We start from the raw sequence: 23,291 nt of genomic DNA on the forward strand, positions 1-23,291 counted from the left end.
AATTAAATGGCATGAAAAAGATAAATTGATTTCCTTTTAAGTATAGACTGATGATGATGCCACCGTAAATACAAGTTTCTGAATCAATCAAATTCACAAGTTTATATAAGGAGATATATTCTAAGGTACATTTGTCATGAAAGTCTTTGATATCTAATCGTTTTTAGGCGAGAGTAAATTGGTGAGAAAAACTGAAAGACGAGTGTTTTTTCAACCGTGGATTGTTTCCGATATTGATCGACTTTTAACCAATTAAATGCGAGTGTTTAAGGCAGCTGTTAAGGGAATAGTATTAATGAGGTTGTGCTGAATAATCTTTGCAAGAACAGCATGGCTGCGAGGCAAAGCAAAGGAGGCATATTCTAACTGATCTAGTCAACAAAGTTTTCGAAATTCAATCAAATGTACAAAGACTGATCGTAGACTTCGAGTAATCTTTTATTAAGTCATTTTCTTAAGATGCTGTAAGGTATAATTTTAATATATAGGTAATGCTTTAAAATACCTTAAGATATTACAGGAAAAAGGTCAAACCTATACAGCGAAGTTTGTCTTGAATTCTAACACGACTCTCAATAGGACTGAGTTGGTTGTTTGTGGCGGATTATCTTATCTCGGAGCAAGAGATAAGAGGGAAGTAGAAGTAAAGGATAAAGGATAAAACTGAAAAAGCACTCCTATAGACTGATTTATATATTCCACGTAAACATGATCGGCTGTTACTGATCACGATTCTTATACCATATTATCCAAATAATGTAATTGTTAAACCAAAGCGCATTAAATATTTTTGCAAAAGGTTGAAAGACTATCTGTTAGGTCTGTACTTGTAAAAGATCGATTCCGTCTGTTTTAAATAGCACAGGATATCTTTGCATTGATTTGTGTAAGTTACGTTGCGTGACGCACTTTGTGACACTGGAAAACAGAAAATTATAGAACATGTCTTGGAGAGTCTGGGAACGAAGCTTAAATGACACTTGAGCTACGTGTATTTCGATATCGTCAGCGCATCAGTTCAAGAAGACCTAAAGAAAGGGTTGATCTTCTCATAGTCTCTTTGATTCGTTTGTTACATTTTCTGAGATCGCAGGTTTGTACTTCAATTTTTCTATACTTAGAGTTAAGCTTTTCTCATAATCCATAACAGCTATGAGGAGTGGTAAGAGTGATACCTCCAATTCCTTCAATAGTCACACATCTGTAGGCTTACGAAAAAGGTTTGGCTTATATTTCCCTTTTTAATCAATCAGCGATCTTAGTACCCCTTAACGTTTAATGAAAATCATTAGACATGCAAGACGAGCGCGTTTACCTCGAATGAAATATCTTGAGCCAAGAGAAAGCTTAGTTAACTCTCGATAACTCGTCGCTTCTGTCAAATTTTAAGTGGCTTTGACCTACACCTCATTTCGATCTCGTATGTGATAACACTTAAAATAATAAAAATAAAATATTAAAATACTTGTTATGGTCATTACCAAATTGAAACCGTATTTTTTCAAAGAAACAGGCAATCATCGCTAGTAATGCACAATGAATATCTAATAGAGCCAAATGCCTCAGTGGTTGATTAACAACATCCTTGTTCCGGTCTATTGCGTTACACATGGCTTACGGACGTCGCCTTCTATTTTCCACGGCTTAAGCCTAAAATGAGGGGGGGGGGGGGGGGGGGGTGAAAGGAGGGCACAAAGATATTGAAATGCTTGCTGAAAGTTTCTCTTTTTGGTTACCCACTGTTAGTAGCAAAAATCTGGTGTCAGTGGGCTATAGTGAGATTAAAATGCCAACTATTCACCTCGACACATCTTCGAGATATGCTCAAATAATTGTTTGATATTTGGAGCCTTTTTTCGGCTTTGGCGCAATGCATTCGCATAAAGTGACTTGGAATTTTGAGCTGATAATCGGAGTTAAGTGAACCAATCAGAACACTAGGAATGCAATATTCGGAGTTGAAAATTAAATAATAGGTCATATTTCCTCACTGCTTCGCGACTCGGTTAATATCCACAACTTCCCACCTCCACTTCGGAGACGAGTTGTTAATTATCACACCCACCGACCGAGCGATTTTTCGTTTATCGTTTGTTTGTTTGTTTTTTTCATCTCCGCGGCTTGTTCTCCTAAATAATCGTTATCCAAATTTCCAAAAGATTAAACAAGGTATCATAGATTTGATACGATATAAAGCTTACTTGTCTCCTTGATCCCATCGAAATCATCGTTTTTGACCGCTCCCATAAATTATCGCCTTTAAAGTGATGTTTTTCTGAGCGAAGGAAGTGATACTCCTAATACTTACTAATCCAATTTCATTATTTTATCATTATTTCATTATTTTATTATTATTTCATTATTTTTATTAAGGAGGTTGTTCTCATGGCTGCCGCAGCACCGTCAGTTTCATCTACTAAGGAGACTACCAACTACGCTCGCTTGTGTCGTCTGCTGGTTGATGTTGGTACCCAGGCCCTCCGCGACACATTCGATGCCATTCATCCCCCAGCCAATCTTCACACAGTTTTGGCGAGTAACAAAACTAAGTTACAGTCACTGAGAACAAGAAAGATTATAAATGCAACGCAATGGGGAAAACTCTATCCTTTTATTCCATCCTCAGTGTCTTCCAGAGATTTTGATATCACCCTTTTGACGGTTTTGCTGCGAAACTTTTGCGGCTTACCTTCTCCTATAGCAGGCTGGGATACACTTCCTGCTGCAACAGATGTGAGTCTTGAAGCTGATATTGCCCGAGTTAAATATTACAGGAACACTGTATATGGTCATGCTGAGTGTGCTTCAGTTGATGATGCGACGTTCAACGCATGCTGGGGCGACATCCGGGACACTCTGGTGAGGCTGGCTGGAGTGAAATACAAAGCAGCTATTGACAATCTTGAAACTGAGTGTATGGACCCTGAGATTGAAGATCATTACAAAGAACTGCTCTGTCAGTGGAAGAAAGATGAAGATAACTTGAAAGATAAATTGGATGAAATCGGATATGGGATTGAAATAGTCATGAAAAGACTGGATGATTTAAAATCACCAACCTTAACTCCAAAGGTGCACCTGGATAACGAAGGTTTGTCTCAATTCTAGATTTTTACTTGCAAGAAGAGATTGATGGATCGATAGACCAAACCTTTCGTAAACCGAAAACACGAGTAACCAAGTCGCGATTGAGATTAATTTTGCGACCAATAATTTGAAAGGGTGGAACAAATAGAGAAGTTATTAAGACAAGTGGGCGGAGAGACAAAAATCACAGACTTGGATGCAAACATATCCGCACCTACTTAATCATCTAAGATTAGTATTGCTAAGAGTTTCCCTTCACTGTGACTTTCGCACTGACTATGGTGTTTTGTTTGTTTTAGGAATGAAACAATTAAAGGTGGAAGAAATCGGGGACTCAAACAGTCCTGGTTTGTGTGAAGAAAGATGTCATGAGAACGAACCACTTCAATTTTACTGTCGAGAATGTGAGATCTGTATCTGTCACAAGTGCAAACTTATTCCTCACTATAATCACACTAGCGTTGAAATACAACAAGTCGCTGATGAACAAAAGGCTCTAGTCTTCGATGTTCTTCAGCGCCTAAAAACAAAGATTGACGCCTGCAAAAACCGAATGAAAAGGTTGTCCGACTTGTGGAACATTGTACGACACGAAATCACAATAGCTCGCACCTGCGTGCGAAAGACTGTGGAAGACGTTATTCGGGTTGTAAGGGAACACGAAAAGGCTGTTTTGGAAGATTTAGAAAGGATTGAGGAAGAACAAGACAAAAGTCATGCATTACAGCAAGAACGCTATCAACTGTTAAGTGCGCAGCTTAAAGACAGTGTACAACACTGTGAAGACATTTTGAAGAGAAACAACTGCATAGAAATTCTGCAAACACATCAGACCGTTGTGGAACGTTGTAAAGGTCTTCTAAACACTTGTAAATTGAACGTTTGCATGCCATCACACGTTAGTTATTTGTCAAACGATGAAGCTGTTCAGAACATCATGCAAACGATTCTTGGACAAGTTATTGTTAGTTCTTCAAACTCTCTGAAGTCAGTGGCTGAAGGAGCTGGTTTAGAATGCGCAGAAGTTGGTAGAAAAAGCGATTTTGTGATAACAACAAAAGATTTCGAAGGGAAAGTGTGTTATTACAAGAACGACACAGTTACCGTTAGTATCAAGACACCGTTAGGGGAAGACATAGACGAGTCAATCACCAACAAGCAAGACGGTAGATATATTGTGACTTTCACGCCAACTTGTACAGGAATACATCGCGTGACGATAGAGGTGAACTCTCAGCCACTGACTGGTAGCCCCTGGAGTATTCGGGTACATCCGCACCGATACAGACACGTGTTTAAATTCGGCTCAAGGGGAAAAGTTCAAGGACAGTTTGAAGATCCCTTTGATATTGCAGTGTGCGATAAGTCAGGCAATATTGCAGTCGCAGATTGCCAAAATAATAGAATTCAACTTTTTGGTTCAGATGGCAAGTTTTTGCGTGAGTTCTGTCAGAAAGGAGACGGCCCTAGCAGATTCCATGAGCCGTTCTCTGTGGCGTTTACCAGGTCTGGTGAATTGGCTGTCGTGTCTTCAGGCCAGATTTCACTATTCTCTGAAGATTGTCATTTTATAACACACATTACCAATGAGCTATTAAAATCTCCTTGGGCATTGTCTATTACATGTGACAATCAAATGGTTGTTTGTGACAATGGCGACAATTCAATCAAGGTCCTCTCCATCGACGGTACAGAATTGATAAAGTGTTTCAGTTCTCCAGATTGTGATGAGGCTCCGTGGTTTGCTATTTTTCACCAGGACCGATTTTTTGCGAGCTACGATGGGCTTGGGTGTGTCAAGGTTTTTAATAAGGAAGGAGTGTTCTGCCGTAACATTGGAATGGAGGGGCCTCACGCTAGACGGTTAGATGGCCCATTTGGCTTTGCTGTCGATAAATATAACAACCTGATAGTCTGTGACTATGAAAGCAAACGATTACAAGTATTTACACTGGATGGGAAGTATGTCCATGGTGAAGACCAGTTGAATGTGACACCATGGTCTGTTGCCATGTCGAAGAAAGGACAGTTATTTATCACTGATCCAACTGAGAACTGTGTTCATGTTTTTGAATGACAATCTCTTTTAAAACCTGTAAAAACTGGCACATAAGTGATGTTAGTAGCTAACATGACAACTTCCAAGTCTTGTATGGATTAGTAGACACAGTAGAGACCAATTTCTTAGGCGTGTTCACTCCTCCTGAGAAAAACAATATTCTTTTGTGGAAATTGATGCGTTGAACTCTTTTCTTTTCCAGCTTCAATTTTTTGCAATGCCTATGTTTGTTTCCTTTTTCTGTCTTGCCTAAATTGTAATTATTTGACGAAACGCACGTGTTTCCAAGTCTCTGAGTCTCAGATATGTTCGGTCGGTTGTCTCTCTATAAATTTGAACGCATATGTTCCTTACATATCTCCAAAATCAGTACTTGTGAATTTTTAACTAGTAGACAAATACATAATTTTTCTTGCAAGTTTTCCTTTTGACCGGGCATTACGGCATCCTTCGTGATTCAACGATTACGAAGTTTTGCCACTTGCATGTTTTCCTCCCGCGCTGATGAAAAATTAAAATGGTTGTGCATGGTATGTCACGATATTTCGAGTCATTCGTAGCGCTGTAGAGAATTGTCTGAATAGTCTGAATTGAAGAAAACCCTGAAATGAGAGCTTATCAGAGTAGTCAAACACCAGCGGAAGGTTAACAAATTGGGCGAGAAACGCTCAGACATACCTGACATTCTTGTAGCCGAGGAATTTGCTATGACACGAATTAATTAAATATCCACTGTACCACGTGTCATTCCTTTTCCAGAACAACTCTTGCAAAGAGCAAATTCTTGTAATGGGCTTGCTGGCGACATTTTTTTCCTTCTGAAGATACCAGTCCGGCTACCGGTCCCTTTAGCCTCGCCTTCAAACCAGTCCGGATACCGGTCCCTTTAGCCTCGCTTTCAAACTTTTGGCGGCCATCTTGTATCTCAGTGTCACGTGCCCAAAACTGTGAAACATATTATGGTCCATAAAACTTATTACCATTTTCCTTCTATATTCTTTCTCCATTTGTAAAGCTGAGTGAACTCGTTTCCCGCCGTTAGACTTTCGGAACGTTTCTGTTGATTTACGTTCCTCCAGACGTGAAAACGTGCCTGTCATTTCCAGCACATTAATGGTGGCTGAAAATTGTCAGTTCATGTTTTGTGAAAAGTATTTTGAGCGCATGTGGTCACGACAGCCAACAGCATCTTGGAAATAGTGGTGGATTTCATGTTCTTCTGTACTTTTGGTTTTTATTGTGCAACGTTGTTAATAAATTGAGAAAGTAAGGTTCTTCATTAACGAGAATTATGGCGATTAAATCCAACTGAAAGAGTGCAAGCCGCCATCTTGGTTTACGGCCATCTCAGAGGTATAAAACGAAAGTTGCTACAGAACTTTGTGGATGGGCTCGAGCAAGAAATATTCCGATTTCTACATTTCTTAAACTCTGATTCAAAGACCTGTATCCTAGCTTGATTTGCTCTTCACGATACCTACTTTTCCACAGTTTTAGAGGAGTATTTAATACACGGACTCAAAATGTTTTGGAAATTCGATTTGCACCCAAGCTCTGCTATAGACACGATGTTGACGAGAGAGGTGAGTTTGATTTTTGTATGCATTCGTTTTGCAATCAGCTCGAGAAAATTTTTTTTTATTTTGTGTGACATTCTATTACTTGTTGAAATCGTTCTTTTCTAGGACTGTACTTTGAGCGAAATATTGGACGAAGATGATGTGTTGCAAGAGACAAAATCGCAGAATAGAAAGCTGGTCGACTTGTAAGTAGGACATCTCTTTGCATCGTAGACAACTCAGACTTGTTTGCTCAAAAAGAGTTCAAGTCCGTTTAGGTTTCATAAATCGACTTTAAACGCTGCTCACGGACCAAAGATCTAAGTTTATTCCAATGAAGAATGAGCATTAAATAGTTATATGATAGTGACGTTTTCTCAACTATGTCAAACGTCTCTTTTTGAAATAATTGCTTCAGATATAAATTTGCACGGGAAGTGAAACAATTGTTGACCTATGAAAATCATCGATTAACGTCATTAGGGATGGAGGAAAGAATATCATATCCAAATTGGTGAGGTTAAGATGAAAGTGCGGAGTTAGTGTACTATAAATAGCAAACCTTTGATTACGTCTTTATACGGACCCAGGAAATCATTAGAAATGTGTACTCGTTGTCAGGCATCTCAATTGGCTTATCGATTACGACTTTCTTCATGGTCGTAGAAAAAAACCGTCGATATTCAACGCAGTAGCTTCCTGAATCTTCCTGTAGTGTTATGAAGAAATTTTGTGCTGGCATGATGTGTGGGAGTGTTTATTTTTCATTTACCTCACACAGAATGCATTTCTTTTCTTTTGGATACCTTTGATTTTTTGAGCCTTGCTGTTTTATTTAAATTCTTTTGTATGCAGTGTTTCACGAAAACGTTAATTTAATGCTCATAGAAAGAAGAGATTTTTCGATTTTCTAAGCAAAGGATCTGTTAACATTTTGCATTCATCTGTGTAGAAATGGTGAATTGCAAAGGTAAACATTTCAATGTGCCCAGAGGCTTACTTTCAAAATGTTTAGTTCACTGTTCTAGTCTAAAATGTGCCTCATGAAAGTGGAAAGTGAAAAGGTTTTTAGTCTTGCACTCTGTGCTGTAGAACCTGTGGGTACTGTTGCTTTTGCATTTTATCTGTTTTCTTACTTGGTCAAAGCTTTGCCTAAATGTACAATTTGACAAAGAGGATGCGAAAAAGGAATTAAGAAAAATTGTAAAAACAGGCTGATAACCTTGATTAGAAAGTGCCAGTTCAAAATGTTTAGGTTCATCATCCAATGTAATTTTGAATATGATCTTGTGAGACTGTTTCAAAAGCAGAAAATATTGAGAAGAGTAAGAGGTGTACTCTAGTAAAAAATGTTAAGAAAATTCCTGAACCACAATAATAAGATTCTGTGAACTTGAGGTTTCATATATGCTGTAAGGTACATCTTCAAGGTATGACTGCTTGGAGGTCTTAAGTAAGTTTTGTTATAGATTCGAAAGCAGCTAGAATTAACAGTATAGTGATACTGTAAATGAAAAATAGTATAAAATAAAAAGAGAGGAACACCTTAAATTACTCTCCAGCAGCCCTATGGGATGTCTAGATCATTTCATCTGAGTGATTCATTGTAATATGTACAGTGGCATGTAATTTGGAAGCTTTAAAGGGGCTCAGTGTAGGAGACATAAATCTTCCTTATTTTTCAACATTTTTATGTTACTTCATATCAGTGCACTTGTCTCAAAAAGTGAAAAAAAAAAATGAAGAGGTCATTTTAAATGGGAATCTTATGAATGGAAATACTCAGAAGCATTATTAACGAGATTGTAAATTTGAAGTCAGTATGTGAAATGGATACTGCAAATTTGGGTTTGGTTTATTTTCTTTTCACATGGTAAGCTGATTTTCATTGAAGAAAAGAAATTGGTAAAGGAATGGGGCTCTCAGATCTTGTAAAACCCACGAAGTCCTGGAATTTTACAATGTCCTTCTTATGACCTGGAAAGTAATGGATTTTTTTGAAGTGAAGGAGTATAAATTGATATAGTTGAGTAAAATACCTTCTAAAACCATATGTTATCAGTGATACACTAGGCAACCTTTCCTGTAAAGAAAATGGCCATGCAAGTTAAAGGGCCACTGATGTTCATTTTATTTTTGTGTGACGTACACTGAAGGCAAGGTGAGGTAACCCCTACATTACTCATTCTTTATCTTTATTGCCCAGTTTTACTAGACCAGATATTTTGGAGGAGCTAGTTGACTATGTTTTACAACAACCAGATGACAGTAAAGATGAAAGTGTGAGATACAAGTAAGTAGGCATCATCAGCACTTCCCTCTCGATAGGGAGCTATGTCACCATGCTGTGTTATTATTCTGGTAAATTTCTTGATATTTTTTGTAAAATGTTGAAGATAATACATGTGCCCTCATTAACTGATAGGTGTGAATGTAAACACAACTGGGACATTGTGCTTTCTATACTTTCTGAATTATTTTATGAGAACAGAATAGGATTTTCCTGTGTTTACATAGCCTCGTCTAAACACTTAAAGTTAAGTCGAATTCTTGAAAATTCTACAAACCCTTGACTGCATCTTCAGTTTGTTTAATTGTTTTTGAATTCTCCCAACCTCCTCATGTTTAATTTAGGCAACATAAACATAGAAAAAGTCCACTATTGCATAAATAGGGATTCTAATGAAAATATGCTAATGAATTGATGGTATGATTGAATTTGTTCATTGGTAAGGTTGTTTGTACCAGTTTATATAGGGAAGTCTTGACACACTGGTTTGTGGTTAGTTTTTTGTCATTTGTTTGATAACTTTGACTCATTTTTGACACAAATTGCTCTTTTGCAGACATCCTAACACTGCTTGTGAAGTTTTGACAGCTGATGTGTATGCAATCATTGATAAGTTAACAAGCAATGAGGTATGAAACTTGCTTGGGTATGTATGCACTTTGAAGGATAAAGAGCTTTTTTCTTTTAAATAGGAAGGACATTTTTTACATACCACAAGAATTAGTCACTCACCTTCTTATGCACTTAAAGACAAAATATAGATTTAAAATAAGCTATGCATGTGTTACACTTCTCAGTTTTTGCCAGAAGTGACACATGTCCATTAAATTAATATTAGTTGTAATTAACAAATTTTCAGACATCTTTGCCATTTTATATTTCATCTTTTCCTTGGGATGGTGAATGTAAATTGCATTGTTCTTAAATCATTTTCAGGACCTTTTAAATAAAATCTGGTCATTCATGGAATCTGAACCTCCACTCAATCCCTTACTAGCTAGGTAAGAATTTTCCTTTTTAAGAATTTTTTTTCTGATAATATTGTAATATGGATACTGATAATATTGACACATTTGGCTTGTGATAGAGAGCTGGAACTTAACCTCACCAATCAGGAAATCTGCTAGTGGGCAAACAGAGTTTTGCAAAATAACAATTACTTTCTGGGCAGGCGTAATCTTCACTCCCCCACCCCCACCCCTCTCCTCATGTTTGACCATCAACCACCCCCTTGGTACAAATTTCTTTTTCTCTCCAACCTTCCGTTGCCATTAAAGTCAAAGATGGCAGCCATAATTTTCCCTAAGAAAATAATGAGCACTCACTCGCCAAATTATGTTTGCTCTGCACGCTATGGTCTCAGTGATGATTCCTTTACATGGGTGTAGGTCTTCTTCAAATTGGCCCCTAAATTCCATGAATGAAATTAAGTTTGGAAGGTGTATCTGAATTCACATCAGCTTGTCAAGCAATGTTTTTGCTAATGAAGAAGTTTTGAGACCTTCCATGTTTCCATTTAACATTTTTTAAGTTGTGATATTTTGTGTTTCTCTTCCAGTTTCTTCAGCAAAGTTATGATAGTTCTTATAAGTAGGAAGACATCTTTGGTAAGTAAGCTTTCCTCTCCAACAATTCAAGTGGTTTTTAGAATTTGTTAGACTTGTATTGAAGGATATTTTTCACCTGACTAGAATTGTTATTGTTTAAATATCTTTTTATTATTTATTTTTAGATGTTAGAGTACTTTAAAAGTAAGGAAGATTTTGTGAATGCCATTGTGAAACATCTTGGTACATCTGCTGTTATGGATTTGCTTCTACGATTGATAACCAATGTTGAATCACCACAACTACGACAAGACCTGCTTGAGGTAGAGTTTCTTCTTTTTATTTTCTTGGCTTATTTGCTTGGTTAGCTCAGGTTGTTTAATGCTGGAGGCTGAGGGCCCAAGCCTAAGACTAAACCTGCACTCAAGGGTCTTGAAAATAATGAGGAGAAGGTAGTGTCTTTGTTATGACATCCACAAATGGCTAGATATTCTTACCAGTCTTCTTAAACTAGGACAATAAACTGTAGACCCTGTCTGCATCATCTCTGTACTGGCTAGCAGGGGACATTAAAGAGCCTATGCACTTCTTGCAAAGAGTAGAGAATATAGCTCACTTTGTTGTGGTCTGGCTTTGATTCCAAAATTGGGTTTCTGTGGAAATTCTCAGTTAAAATTTTAAACTGCTTGTGCAGTCTCCTTGTAAAGGATTCCTCTTCTTCTTTACCATGTTTTGATAATTTTTGTTCTATAGTGGTTGAATAGTCAAAAACTTGTGGAGAGTTTGGTCTCATTAATAGATCCAGGAAATGATGAAGAGGTTGGTAGTTCAACTACTTTTACCTGAACCCATTTGAAATTGAATGAAATTTTGTTAATTTGTAAAATGTTTACTGAGGGGACTGCTATTTTTGCAGAGATGTTGCAATGCAGCACAAAGCCTGTGTGATATAATCAGACTTAGCAGAGATCACATGTCACAGCTCCAAGAGAATGCTGATCAAGATCCCTTACTAGATGCAATTCAAAGGTATGCTCTGGTGGTGTGTTGATGTTTATGGTTACTGCCCAAATGATGTGAAGAGTAAACGGGTTTGGGCAATGGGCCTGAAATTATTGATCAGTTTTAACCTTTTGATCCCAATGAGTGACTAGCATCTATTTTCTTCCTTACAATATCACCCCTGAATCAAACATTAAGGTGATGAGGACAAAGAAAATGATCACCAGCTGTAGAGGCTCTGGATTGTTAAACAAATTCTCCTTGCCAGCACCTTAGGAAATGTATAGAGAACAGTTATATTGAGAATATGGATAATGATGTCAGGTTATAAATGGTTGCCAGTTGTCAGCCATTATAATATAACTTTTATTTCTCCAAATGTTCTCTAGATATGTTCTCTAGAGATACTGTAGTCCTTTGTTCCACTTACCTAGCATTTTCATTTTGAAGAAGTAAACTCTCAATTTGTAAGCTTTTTTTGTTGTTGTGATTTTTAATTGATTTGATATGTTCTATTAAGGAGAGAGACTGTATCAGAGTTATTGGATCACATGCTTCGGGATGCCAAGCTTCACCCTGATGTTGCACTGGTCAATGGAATATCTGTTTTACTCACACTCTTGGAAGTCAGGAAAGGAAGGTTTGATTACAAATAGATATCATGCATTGTTCCACATATTTTATTTGAAACGTTATCTTTAGATGTACAAAACAATTTTGATAATTTTAAATTTGCATGTTTTGATGCTTATTTCAGTGGGGAAGGTGAAGAACCAATGACTGCTTTGGATGCTGAGAGACTTGCACAAGGTAAGAGAACAGAGCTAACTTAATTTTGTGATCTTTTTTCTTGACAAAAGTTGCGTTTCAAATGATAATTTAAGAAGTACTGATAGGTTCGAAATGTATAGTAAAGATATATCTCTTGGAATGTTTTATTGACTTCTGTTTGCTGTTGTTGATTTTTTTTCAGGTGTCAGTGCTACATTAGGTGCTCTCACACCCAGACTTAAAGATTTTCATCAGCTTCTAGAAGATCCTCCTCCGGTAAGCTACATTCTTTTTCTCCTTTTTGATTTATTGTATATGCCTTTTCTTGTTCAACTACTGCAACATAAAAATGCGATGACTATCATTGTTGGCTTCTTCTTTTGTCAGATGAAACCAATGCTTACCACTGTTGGAACATTAGATCCTCCACTTGGAAATGCTCGACTTCAAACCTCCAAGCTGATCGCTGCTATCTTAGCCACGAATAGTGATACAATTAATGCTGAACTAGCTAATCTAGGAACATTACAAGTTTTATGGGTATGTATTCTGTAATCCAATAGAGTTCATTCATAATTGATATCTTAAGTAACTCATCTTTGTCTCTTGATTATACTATTGTTTACTTCTTTTTAAGGCTTTTAAAACCAATGTTAGTATTTTGTTTGTTTTGCAGGAGTTATTTTTCAAGTATTCATGGAACAATTTCCTCCACACTCAAGTGGAGAAGTGTATAACTACAGTATTAAACAATCCCCCTACTGAGGAAGATGGGGAACAGAGTACTCCTTTAGTTGATGTTGTAAGTGGTGCTTCAATTTCAGTGACAGTAGCACAACTTTATCATTTTGAGCTTGTTTTGTACTATTAGTAAACACATTCTGTTTCATCAGCACTGCCATTTATGTCTCTTTGTTTTTCCAGTTATTTAAAGATTGTAAAATTATTCAAAGGATACTGCAGGAATGGGAGGATCATGATTCAGATACGTAAGGGCACTGAACAATTATTTGTTGGTGTTAATTAAGCCAAACATGATGTTTTGTGAATGGTGAACAAATCAATCTTTTGCCTAAGTCAAATGCTTCGACAAGCAATTGATCGCAGAGACAGTTAAGAATTCCAATCTTTCCAATAACAAAGTTGAAATAACTTTTTTTACCCAAAAACCTTTCTTTCAATATATTTTTGGGAATCTCTCCCTTAAAATCCAGGGATGTGATCTTTGACTTTCCTGAGACAAGTATGAGCTCAACTTCCAATTAGAAGAACTTTCTTGGAGGCAGTAGTTTTCAGTTTACATATAGTGTCAAGGACTGTTTGTTTTTATGTACACTTTGACCATCACCTGGTAGTTATTGGTTTTAGTATAACCTAAACTTTAAATGGATCCATCAGGAAACATCACCCTAGATTTTCAACTCAAATTTTCAGTTTGCTTAGATTGAAATTTCTTTTCACAAAACTGCATTTTGCATTCCGAAATATTTGCTTTCACACAATTTTTTTTTTTATGTGAAAATTGAGTTTACAAGAAAACATGTATGGGTGCATTGCTTTTTCTATTTTATACAGAAGTCAGACCAACCAAAGGAAAGGATACATGGGTCATTTAACAAATGTGGCAAACAGTCTTGTTCAAAGTCTAGAGAAAGGGAAAAACAAAGCTGCTCTTGATACAATTTTTGCTGGTATGTCATTCACACAATTTTCAACACCTTGTGTAGAATTCATCAACCACTACATTAGGTTGACTTAGCTGTGATATCCTAACTTATGTACTTCACTCCTCTTATTTAATTAGACTTGCCTGAAAAAGTGCGTGAAAAATGGAATGCATTTGTGAGTGGAAAGTTAGCTAATGTCAACAAACAGAACATGTCAGAATTGGTGAGTTGTTTCCTCTCAAGGATTATGAGGCATTCAAAATTTTATTATCAGGACAATTTTGTGATTTCCATAAATTTGTTGACCTCCAAAGTTCTTGCCAAGCTGTTTTCACTATCAACCCATGTCAGTTATGTTGTGTTTCTTAAAGTGAGAGATTACATTTATTTTAAACTTTCATTCATTAAGTTGTTTACTTGTTTTGTGTGTATACCATTGGGTAATTTTTACTGTGTGTGTTTTTGTATTGTGTTGGGTCCATTTAAACAACCCCCTCTCCCTTCCTACCCCTCCCCACCAACTTTTTGGCATAACAAAGTTCTTTGTTTTTATGAGTTGACATTTTTAGTGGTCATCATGAATGGGTATCATTTTTCTTCTAAAAGAACATTGTTTGAAAGAACTTCTTTCTACAGAAATTTTACCAGAACAGTTGTGGGGTTCATTCTTCCTCAATATTCCCATTTTTTCATATTGTTTCTCCAAGGTTGGACATCATTTTCAGTCTTCCTCAGATGATGACGATGATTTCAAGCCCATGTCCTTTTTACACACGGAACACTCTCTTCAGCAGGTAGGAATGCTAATGACAGTCACACAGCTTGTGCTAAAAACAGTTTGTAATCAAAAGTTTGACATTTGAAATAATGAACAATTTTTGAAAGAAGCTATTCACATGTCTCATACAGGAAACACAGTACACTGTATTAAAATATTGTTAAAATTAGCGAGTCACATTTAAGGAGGCTCCATAGGGTTTTTGCTCAATGTTGGCATGGGCACCGATGTAATATTTTTATAGAAAATTTTTGTTTTTGCTTTTTAAGGTCACTAAAAGCCATTAAAAGGCAATGAGCAAGGAATCGTTTACTGTAAATATTATCAAAATGATTTTCTTTATTAAGCTAAGGCTCAACGAAGGGAGGTGCTCACCAGGGATAATTTGGCTTTGCCTTTGATTTTCTTCAATTTGCATCAGTGAAATCTCTCAAAATTTTCACAATTTGTGAAAATTGTCCTGCTGATCATTTAAAAGCCCCAAAAAATTGGGGTTACAAACTAAGGCTGTTTCTTCACTATTTGCAATTTTGTGTTTTCTTCCTCTATTTCAAATTTGGTCTTATGAATTTTTTTAATTGACAGGCATTAGGAAGGGCACAAATATGTTTAATCTAGAAATTCTTTGGAAATTCCACCACAGGAAATGTGATAAATCTTACACAAAATATCCCTATTTTTTTTCACAAACATTTCATAATGGAATAGAACTTTGCCAAGATCAGTATCTGAGCATGCATAGACTTTGAATTTGTTGCCTTTTGGCAATCTTTCCAAGGGAGTTTATTTTCAGTTGACCTTTTTCAGGCAAAGAAGGCCTATGAATATTTCGGGTGCAGTTGCTGGATATCCTAGATTCCATCACATAAAAACTGTTTTTAACACATCTTAGATAACAATCATGCAATCACATTGAGTGTATATGTTTGTTTCGCATGTTGACACTTTAAAAGCTTGTGCCATGTTTGCACCCAGATCTCATGCGGTCAAAAAACCCTACGGAACCTCCTTAAGGGAGAAATGTACTTAAACATGCATGTGTACTATTGGGAAGTAAATTTTTGAAAGTTGAAAGTTAATATGTACTTTTTGCTGCAGGCATTTTCAAGATATCAGATGCAGCAGATTACAACAGAATTCATGGATACATTTGGTCTGGATGAGGATGAGTTCCAAGAACCAGATGAATCAATCACGTAAGTATTGAAAACTTATTCCTTTTAGTTTACAGAAGTAATGTACTCTGCTCAGTTATAATTGTTTTATTTTGCTGTTTTGTTGCTCTCTTACAGGGGACCATTTGACAGAATAGGGGACATTAGTTTTACTGTAAATGCTCAGGAAGATAATGTGAGTTGCATGCCATTTTTTATCTCCGAGGGAAATATATGAAAGTACAATGTTTTAACTAATCTTTTTTTGCATCATTTAGTATTTGTAATTATAGAACTAAATATGGAGGTCATGATCTTGGTTTTCACAAGGCTATCATGGGTTTATACTTCTTAGGAGAGTTCTAGTGCTTTGGGGTTTGAGACCTGAGAGGTTTTTTTTTTTAACTGAGTGTAATTTGATTAGTGAAGTATTAGCCTGGGTAAAGATTTACGAGGGCTTTGCGAAACATAGGATCACAAAATGCTTACAGTCATTGTATTCAGGCAGAAGTAGTCAGGTATTATTTTTTGTCGAATTAGCCTTAAGAGTAAAAAAAATCAATAACAGGATTGTTTGAAAACATACATAAATTGTATTCTACTGTAGTTGTTATTTAAAGGTGTTTTTGACACTCTTTACAGCCCAATGCTTCATTATTTGAAGCATGTTGTAATGAAAAAATTCAACAGTTTGATGACAGTGGAAGTGACGAAGAGGTAAGGACAGTATAATTTGCAATTCCTTTACAACTCCTTTGTGTTTTGTCTTGTTCCCTTGAGATATATCTTTTTCCTGTTTATGTTATGTGACCCAAAGTGATTCCAATAATACTTTTTATTTATATCTTTTAGGATGTTTGGGAGGAAAAAGAACTTACCTTTTCATCCATTGCTGAGTCAAGACATAGGTAAATGCACTTATAGAAATATAAACTCGGATCTTATTATATACTAGCTACTATTTGCTGAAAATCTAAGATTGATTGTTATTTTAATGCAGTACCCTGTCACCAGAGGGAGGAAATGAAAGTGAGAGTAGTGATAGTGATGAAGATTTAGAGTCATCTGCTCCTAAAGGTCCCAATGTACCTTTTGAAAGTGGCAGCAGCCCTCAGGGATCACCAGTAAAACAACCTCCTGCAGCTACAGATAATAAAATGGATGTAGATCCCAGTGATGGTAAGCAATTAGTGTAAAGAGAATTAAAAACAAGTAATGTGGGGACATTTTATATCAGTGATTGTGGGCAGTAAAATTGTGTGAAGATACTTGACTCTTCATGCAAAGATATCTGTAGTTGATGTAATTTTGTGAAATAATTTGGTGTCATTTAATTTGGTTATGGTTTGAGTACTGATGCATTGGTCTTATAACACTTTTTGCCCATGATTCATGAAGCTTTTCACTTGCTACTGTAGCATGAAACAGCAAGAAATTTCTAAACACTAGTTCATCCAAAGTTACAGAGTATCATTTTGACAGTTTTTTGGGCCAATAGAGGCATTACATGGTATAAGGAAATGGCTCATGTTACCAAGCTATGACTATGCCACTGGGCCACTTAAATTGATTAAAGAATAGTCAGAACTACAAAAAACAAGAGCATGCAATATTCTCTTCAGCAGGGTTTAGTTTTAGATGATTTAGGTTTAATAGCAAAACAGAGATGATTACGGAACTTTTTTTTTTACCATTAGCATGGTCTCTTGCATTTGAACGTGAAGAGGCAGCCATAGATGAAGCTGTATCCATGGATGCTTCTGATGTTGGCTGGGGTGATACACCAGCTGCAACAACAGACGACACAGGATGGGCAACATTTGATAGTTTCACTGATATCAGAATGGCTCCTAGCAGGTTTGTTCTGCTTCTTAAAGAGGCAGTGAATTGTTAACTGAAAGTGGACTGTTTTAAGTTACAATTTGTCAGGTTTGATGTGATCTTCTGACTTACAATACAGGTATTGTGTGGCAGATTTCCTTGTTGAAATTCCTTAAAACTGCAATTTTATAGTTGATTGGGTATATTGGTGATCAAATTTGGTGCAGTTCAATGTCTTTGGAAATTTGTGTTTGGACCTTTCTAGATGTTACTTCAGACCATGTTATAACAATCTATCCTTTGACAAAGACTAATTTATATCATTAAGTCAGTTAGCCAGTCAATTTATTGAAATTGTGGGATTTTCACACTTGATGGCTTGCAAAATATTCCTTCAGATTTGACAAAATAATAATTGATTTGTGTTCTTATCAGTGAACCAACACAGGAAATGGCTGATTCACCTGTTGCAATGGAGACAGAACCACCTGCTCCTGCACAGGCAGGGGCAGCATACAGTAAGTGCTGTTTTTCACTTCACACAGAGTCTAAACAGTAGTCCATACACATCATGCTGGTCTTTCTGCTCTTAAACATTTATACCGCAGCACAGCCTGCTTCTTAAGTTGCACATCAAGGTAAAAGGGGACAGGTTCCCTGTCCACTTTCATTTCAGTTTTGATGTTAGCAGTGAAGACTTGTTAGTGAAGACTTAGTTTTTGTCCCTATTTTTTCTTGTAGTAGTCAAAGAGGATTCAGTTTCAAACAAGCCAGATGAGTTAAGGTATGATCTGAGGATATGTAATGGGCAAGTTTTGTCTTTTTAACAACAGGATGCATTATCTGTATAACCCCAAAGATTCTAACATCTTCATAAACATGTTGTTTTCCTGTAAATTTTCAAAGTTAATTGGTGTTTGTGTAGTTTTTTACTTATATGTTGTGCCAGTCATTTTGTTTGTACCTGTATGACTGTCTCACTAAATTCTTGGCAGTCAGTCATGTTGAAACCAGGCATTTTTCCATTTTTGTGTAGAACACATGGCCTAGTGTCCAGTGCTGAAGCTCTTGGAGTCATAGCAGATGCAGATGGTGATGAGTCTACGAGAAAGGCAGAGCCCTCACCAGTTCAGGATAGAGCAGCTCATTACAGGTTAGCAAGACTCAGGTGTAAAACCAAATTACTTGAATCCTTCAATCCTTGAAGTAATCAAACTTTTATCTGATTGTATCCAGCTATCAAAATAAGCAGGGACTTTGGGAGACAGCAGGTGCTTAAAACCCTTCTTTCTATGCAAACCATGACAAAATGAATTAAGGCTAACTTCCATTGGAAAATATTTGGATTGTAAATGCAGAGCAGTAGTAGAAGGTATCCATGACCTTGCTTGGTTGTTAATCTTGTCAGCAGGCTGTCTTCCTGGTGACTGCTGATGATTACAAGGAAGGTTTACTGCTGTGGGAAAAAGGAAAATTGTCTGGTTGTATATACAAACTTTTATTTTTTGTTTAGGTGTGAGGGTCAGTCAATTGACAATTCAGCTCCACTAGCAACAAATGATAGTGATGATGACATCTCAGATGAAGAAACTGCCGGCGTGAAATGTGAGGAAGTATTTTCCAGGTGAGTTAGAAGGGAGTTAAGTTTTAGCTACTTTGTTCATAACCAGATATAACAGGATGAGTTCTTTCAAGAACAATATTGAGGTATCAATGGTACTAAATAACATACCATGTAATTTTTATTATCACATTAGTTTTTCCTTGGAATAGCAGATGGTCTTACTCAGACTTGGAGCTTTTTGAATGGGAAATTTAATCTTTACTTTCAATACACTAGGCAAGATGTAAAGTGTACTTTGAGATGCATTAAAATGGATTTGTGGGAAGGTAGCATGTTACCAAGACAGACAAAGGGATGAAACACTATGAACGTAGTTATCTGTAGGCCATTCAAGGTTCACGTGGGATGTAATGTTAAACTTGTGTTTTATTGGAGTGTGGAAGTCAAGTTGAAAATGCAGATTGACAGGAAAATAACAAGCATGATTCAGGCCACTTAGCAGTGGCACATCCACAAATCAAAAATATATTTTGCATATTATGTTAATATCTCTCAATTTCTTTTCTGTTGACACCCACTAGGTTAGAACAAGACAGGCAAACTGAGGCAGTAGTCCCCTCAAACAAAGAGGTTATGGTGAGTGATTATGATGACAAATAGAGGAGTTCATTTATTAACATAATTTGCAAATGTTGTTACTAATAACAACTTTATACAGGGAATGATTACTCCTCATTGTGTTACCAAGAGGTAGCTATTGGATCCTAATTATTTTAGTGTGACACAAAGTATTTAATGGAGAATGATAAATTTTGTAATTATATCATAGTTTTGGGAAAAATAACCTGTGGTTTCATTCATCTTTTGTAGGCTGTAAATAATGCTCATGATGATCAGATGACAAGTGCCAAACTGGACAATGGACCTGTGGACTGTACTAAGGATACTGAACATCAGGGCTTATCAAAGAAAAGTAAATTGGATCAGGATTCTAGGTATTAATTTTACAAATTGCTGTAACTGTTAACTTAACCTCTTACTTCTAAAAGAAATTAAGGGAAAAATTTTCAGCCAGAAATGCTTGACTTTCACATCATACATTCTTTGGCACTTGTTTTCACGTAACTTCAAGGCCCTCTCTTTATTAGTAGTAAAGTGGCAGACATTTCTTCCTCTTAATCAATGTCATGACACACATGTATTAAGGCAGAATTAGTCAACTAACAATAACTTGTTTGTGTTGTTTCAGGTCACCCCTAAAGGAGTTGGTTGAAACACAAACAAATCTAGTCAATGGGCCAGGCTAGATTTTTCTCTGTTTATTGTTTGTAACTTTGGAAAATTTGTATGTTTATAGATGATGTCCTGTGTAAAATATTTTAGTACTGGCTAAGTTTGCTGAAGGAGCTTTACTCAGTAAGCAGGCCTCTGCATCCAATTAGGCAAAGGTTAATTAGAATTCTTGACACATCGTATTCTAGGATATCTTTGTACGTGCAAAGAATTTTGTCAATTGTATGGCATTGGGGGCCATCAGTTTTTTTTTTATTTTGTTATCTGAATGAAAGTGACACTTGAGGCCATAACTGAATGTCAATTTTTTTTGAGAGGAAATTTATGTTGAGCTCAGTTGTTCAAAGCATGACTGGAACACATACTGCGAGCTAATGCTGGTCTGCAATTGCCATGTTTTCTCAGAGTAATAAAGACTTCATTTAATACTTTACTATCCACTCAGGTAGATGATGAAAATTAATTGACTGCAGATTTTCAGGTATAGAACCAAGTTGTAGTGAAAAGCAGTGTTTGTAAATGAGTTCAAAGAACCCAAGATTGGATTATGAAGTGGGAAATTCCAAGTGCTTTGAGCAAATGAACTATTGAATTAATTTGAATTCATGTTTTTAAACTGAACAGAATGGGATGGTTGCAAATACTTAATTTCATAAGTTAATTTCATTTATATGTAATAATTTCAAGGAGTTTTGTTTTCAAAAAATACTGGCAAAAATAATTTTTTTTCCAGTCTGTATTAAATTTCTCAATAAACCAAGTTTAGCCTTCCTTACTTATGGGCTTGGTCTCTCTGTACCTGCAACTGTATTTTTCTTAATTCTTTTTGTCATATTTTTTAGTTGGGCAGTCTTATGATATAGTGTTGTGTGCTATAGGAAATTCAGTTATGGAGGATTGAAAATCTCAAGTTAGCATCAGAATTCTAAACTTTTGAATTTTCCTTTGACCTTTTTTTAAAGAAAATGGAAACAATGCAGAAATGTAAATCAGCTGAGTAGTGTTCAAATCTGGGGATAATGCTTTGAAGAAATGTTTTGTAGTACTGAATTACTACAGGTGCTTTTTTTGTCTTATGATAAGAGGAGAGTGTTATTATCAAAAGGACAAGCAAAGTGATGTACATAGTAATTTTTTATCCTTTAAAGAGTTATCTTCCTTGCAAGATTCCTTAGAAATCTTTTTGTTTTAAGCAGGCATAAGAAAATCTCCACCACTGCATCATGTTGGTGGAAGATTTTTAAAATTATTGGCATTGGCATTTGTAAAAATATGAAAACAAATAAGAACCATCTTGAATAGTGAATTTCCCATTTAATGCCATTTTGGATTATGTTACATACATGTCATTTTTGCTGTCATTTCAGTGGCTATTCTATTCATGGTGAGTGAAGATAAATATAGCTGATATAAAGAGTCAAAAAATTCAAAATGGGCTGAGCGTAACATTCAGACTTTGGAAGACTTATGTTATTCACCAGTTTGTCCTTGCTTTGCTATTTTGGAGCCTAAAATTAATTGTCAAATTACCAACAAGGTGTGCTAGTGGTGGAGGTCTTCCTTAAACTTTTTTTTCAACGTTTGCTTCCTCAGGATGATTGCAAAGCTTTTATATATAACATGATCGTGTATACTTATGAGAAGGTCAAGAGAAGATCTCTCACAAACCAATGGAACATTACAATTTCACCTTCTTTTTGTTTTAAAGGGTTATAGCTGCTAAACTAAACATTTTTATTTCCAGTTAACGTGTTACTCAGTCAGGAATCGTTAAGTTTTCCTTTCAAATATCAATGCATGTAACAAAAGCTGTATTCTAAATAAAACTTGTCCCTGTATTCAAGAGATGCACACCATCACAGTTGTTGAAACTTTACTGTAATTTGGTCTTTTCCCCCCTCTAATAAAATTAATGTTAAGTTGTAAAGTTTTGGTGTTGTTTGTTTATTATCCAATTAGCTACGTATCCAGGGATGATGACACCTAGTCAGCTCTGAAAGCATTTCATTCCTATTTAAGTTCAGAACTTTAAGTATCAAAATGTGTTCTTGAATCTTGCACTGTTAACTTGACCTAAAAATGTTACCTTTTGACACAAGAAGTATCTTTATTTCCTACTCACACAACACACCTCATTATTCAACCTGTTACACCCTGATATCAATATGCATATTCTCCATACCTTTCTCTATACATCTCTTAAGGAGCTGACAAGAAGAATTTGTTTATCAGTCTAAAGATTCTTTGGTTGGTGATCATTTTAATCTCATGATTGTAATGTGTGACTTGGGGTGATGTTATAAGGACAATTACATGCTTACTCCTAGGGGTTAAAGAGGGTGTAGATATAGGTCAGTTTGCTTGCAATGGAGAAGTTGGGACTTGATAATCTGTTCATGTAGCTTGCTTAAACTCTCGAACAGAATTTTAGAGTTTCTTTTGTTATCTCTGCAAGGGCTTATGGCTACCTAAAATAAGTGCACAGAAATAGACCAATCACAACCCTACTAAGCAGAGACATAATTGTGCACAGAAATAGAAAGACCAATCTCACACGTATCATGCAGAGACATAACCGTGCACAGGAATTGAAAGACCAATCTCACACCTGTCATGCAGAGACATAAATGTGCACAGAATTAGAAAGACCAATCACAACCCTACAATGCAGAGACGTATTAATATTTCATAATGCAACT

General features: G+C 36.2%; 2 protein-coding genes across 3 annotated transcripts; both read left to right on the forward strand.

The window, feature by feature from the left end:
- Nucleotides 1–951: 951 nt before the first annotated feature.
- Nucleotides 952–5,883, forward strand: LOC113684494 (E3 ubiquitin-protein ligase TRIM32-like). Its single transcript, XM_027201872.2, has 3 exons — nucleotides 952–1,093; nucleotides 2,374–3,091; nucleotides 3,387–5,883. The coding sequence occupies exons 1-3, from the start codon at nucleotides 974–976 to the stop codon at nucleotides 5,162–5,164; spliced, it is 2,616 nt and encodes an 871-aa protein (XP_027057673.2). The 5' UTR covers nucleotides 952–973; the 3' UTR covers nucleotides 5,165–5,883.
- Nucleotides 5,884–6,093: 210 nt separating this feature from the next.
- On the forward strand, nucleotides 6,094–22,519 carry LOC113684499 (serine/threonine-protein phosphatase 6 regulatory subunit 3). 2 transcript variants are annotated; one of them, XM_027201876.2, is made up of 32 exons: nucleotides 6,094–6,499; nucleotides 6,638–6,729; nucleotides 6,832–6,911; nucleotides 8,912–8,998; nucleotides 9,552–9,624; nucleotides 9,932–9,996; nucleotides 10,554–10,602; nucleotides 10,728–10,865; nucleotides 11,296–11,361; nucleotides 11,459–11,571; nucleotides 12,065–12,184; nucleotides 12,302–12,354; nucleotides 12,518–12,591; nucleotides 12,703–12,855; nucleotides 12,992–13,117; nucleotides 13,240–13,304; nucleotides 13,891–14,006; nucleotides 14,120–14,205; nucleotides 14,690–14,776; nucleotides 15,859–15,956; nucleotides 16,053–16,110; nucleotides 16,557–16,631; nucleotides 16,767–16,822; nucleotides 16,915–17,093; nucleotides 17,612–17,771; nucleotides 18,171–18,253; nucleotides 18,477–18,519; nucleotides 18,772–18,888; nucleotides 19,249–19,359; nucleotides 19,881–19,935; nucleotides 20,170–20,294; nucleotides 20,549–22,519. In XM_027201876.2, exons 2-32 carry the CDS (start codon nucleotides 6,670–6,672, stop codon nucleotides 20,604–20,606), a joined length of 2,829 nt encoding a protein of 942 aa, XP_027057677.2. In that variant the 5' UTR covers nucleotides 6,094–6,499; nucleotides 6,638–6,669; the 3' UTR covers nucleotides 20,607–22,519. The 2 variants fall into 2 exon arrangements, with proteins under 2 accessions (XP_027057677.2, XP_027057675.2); XM_027201874.2 differs by having other exon boundaries at nucleotides 6,096–6,729.
- The last annotated feature ends 772 nt before the right edge of the window (nucleotides 22,520–23,291 follow it).

The sequence above is a fragment of the Pocillopora damicornis genome, chromosome 2 (assembly GCF_964200805.1).
Source record: "Pocillopora damicornis chromosome 2, jaPocDami1.2, whole genome shotgun sequence".
NCBI classification, from domain to species: domain Eukaryota; kingdom Metazoa; phylum Cnidaria; class Anthozoa; order Scleractinia; family Pocilloporidae; genus Pocillopora; species Pocillopora damicornis.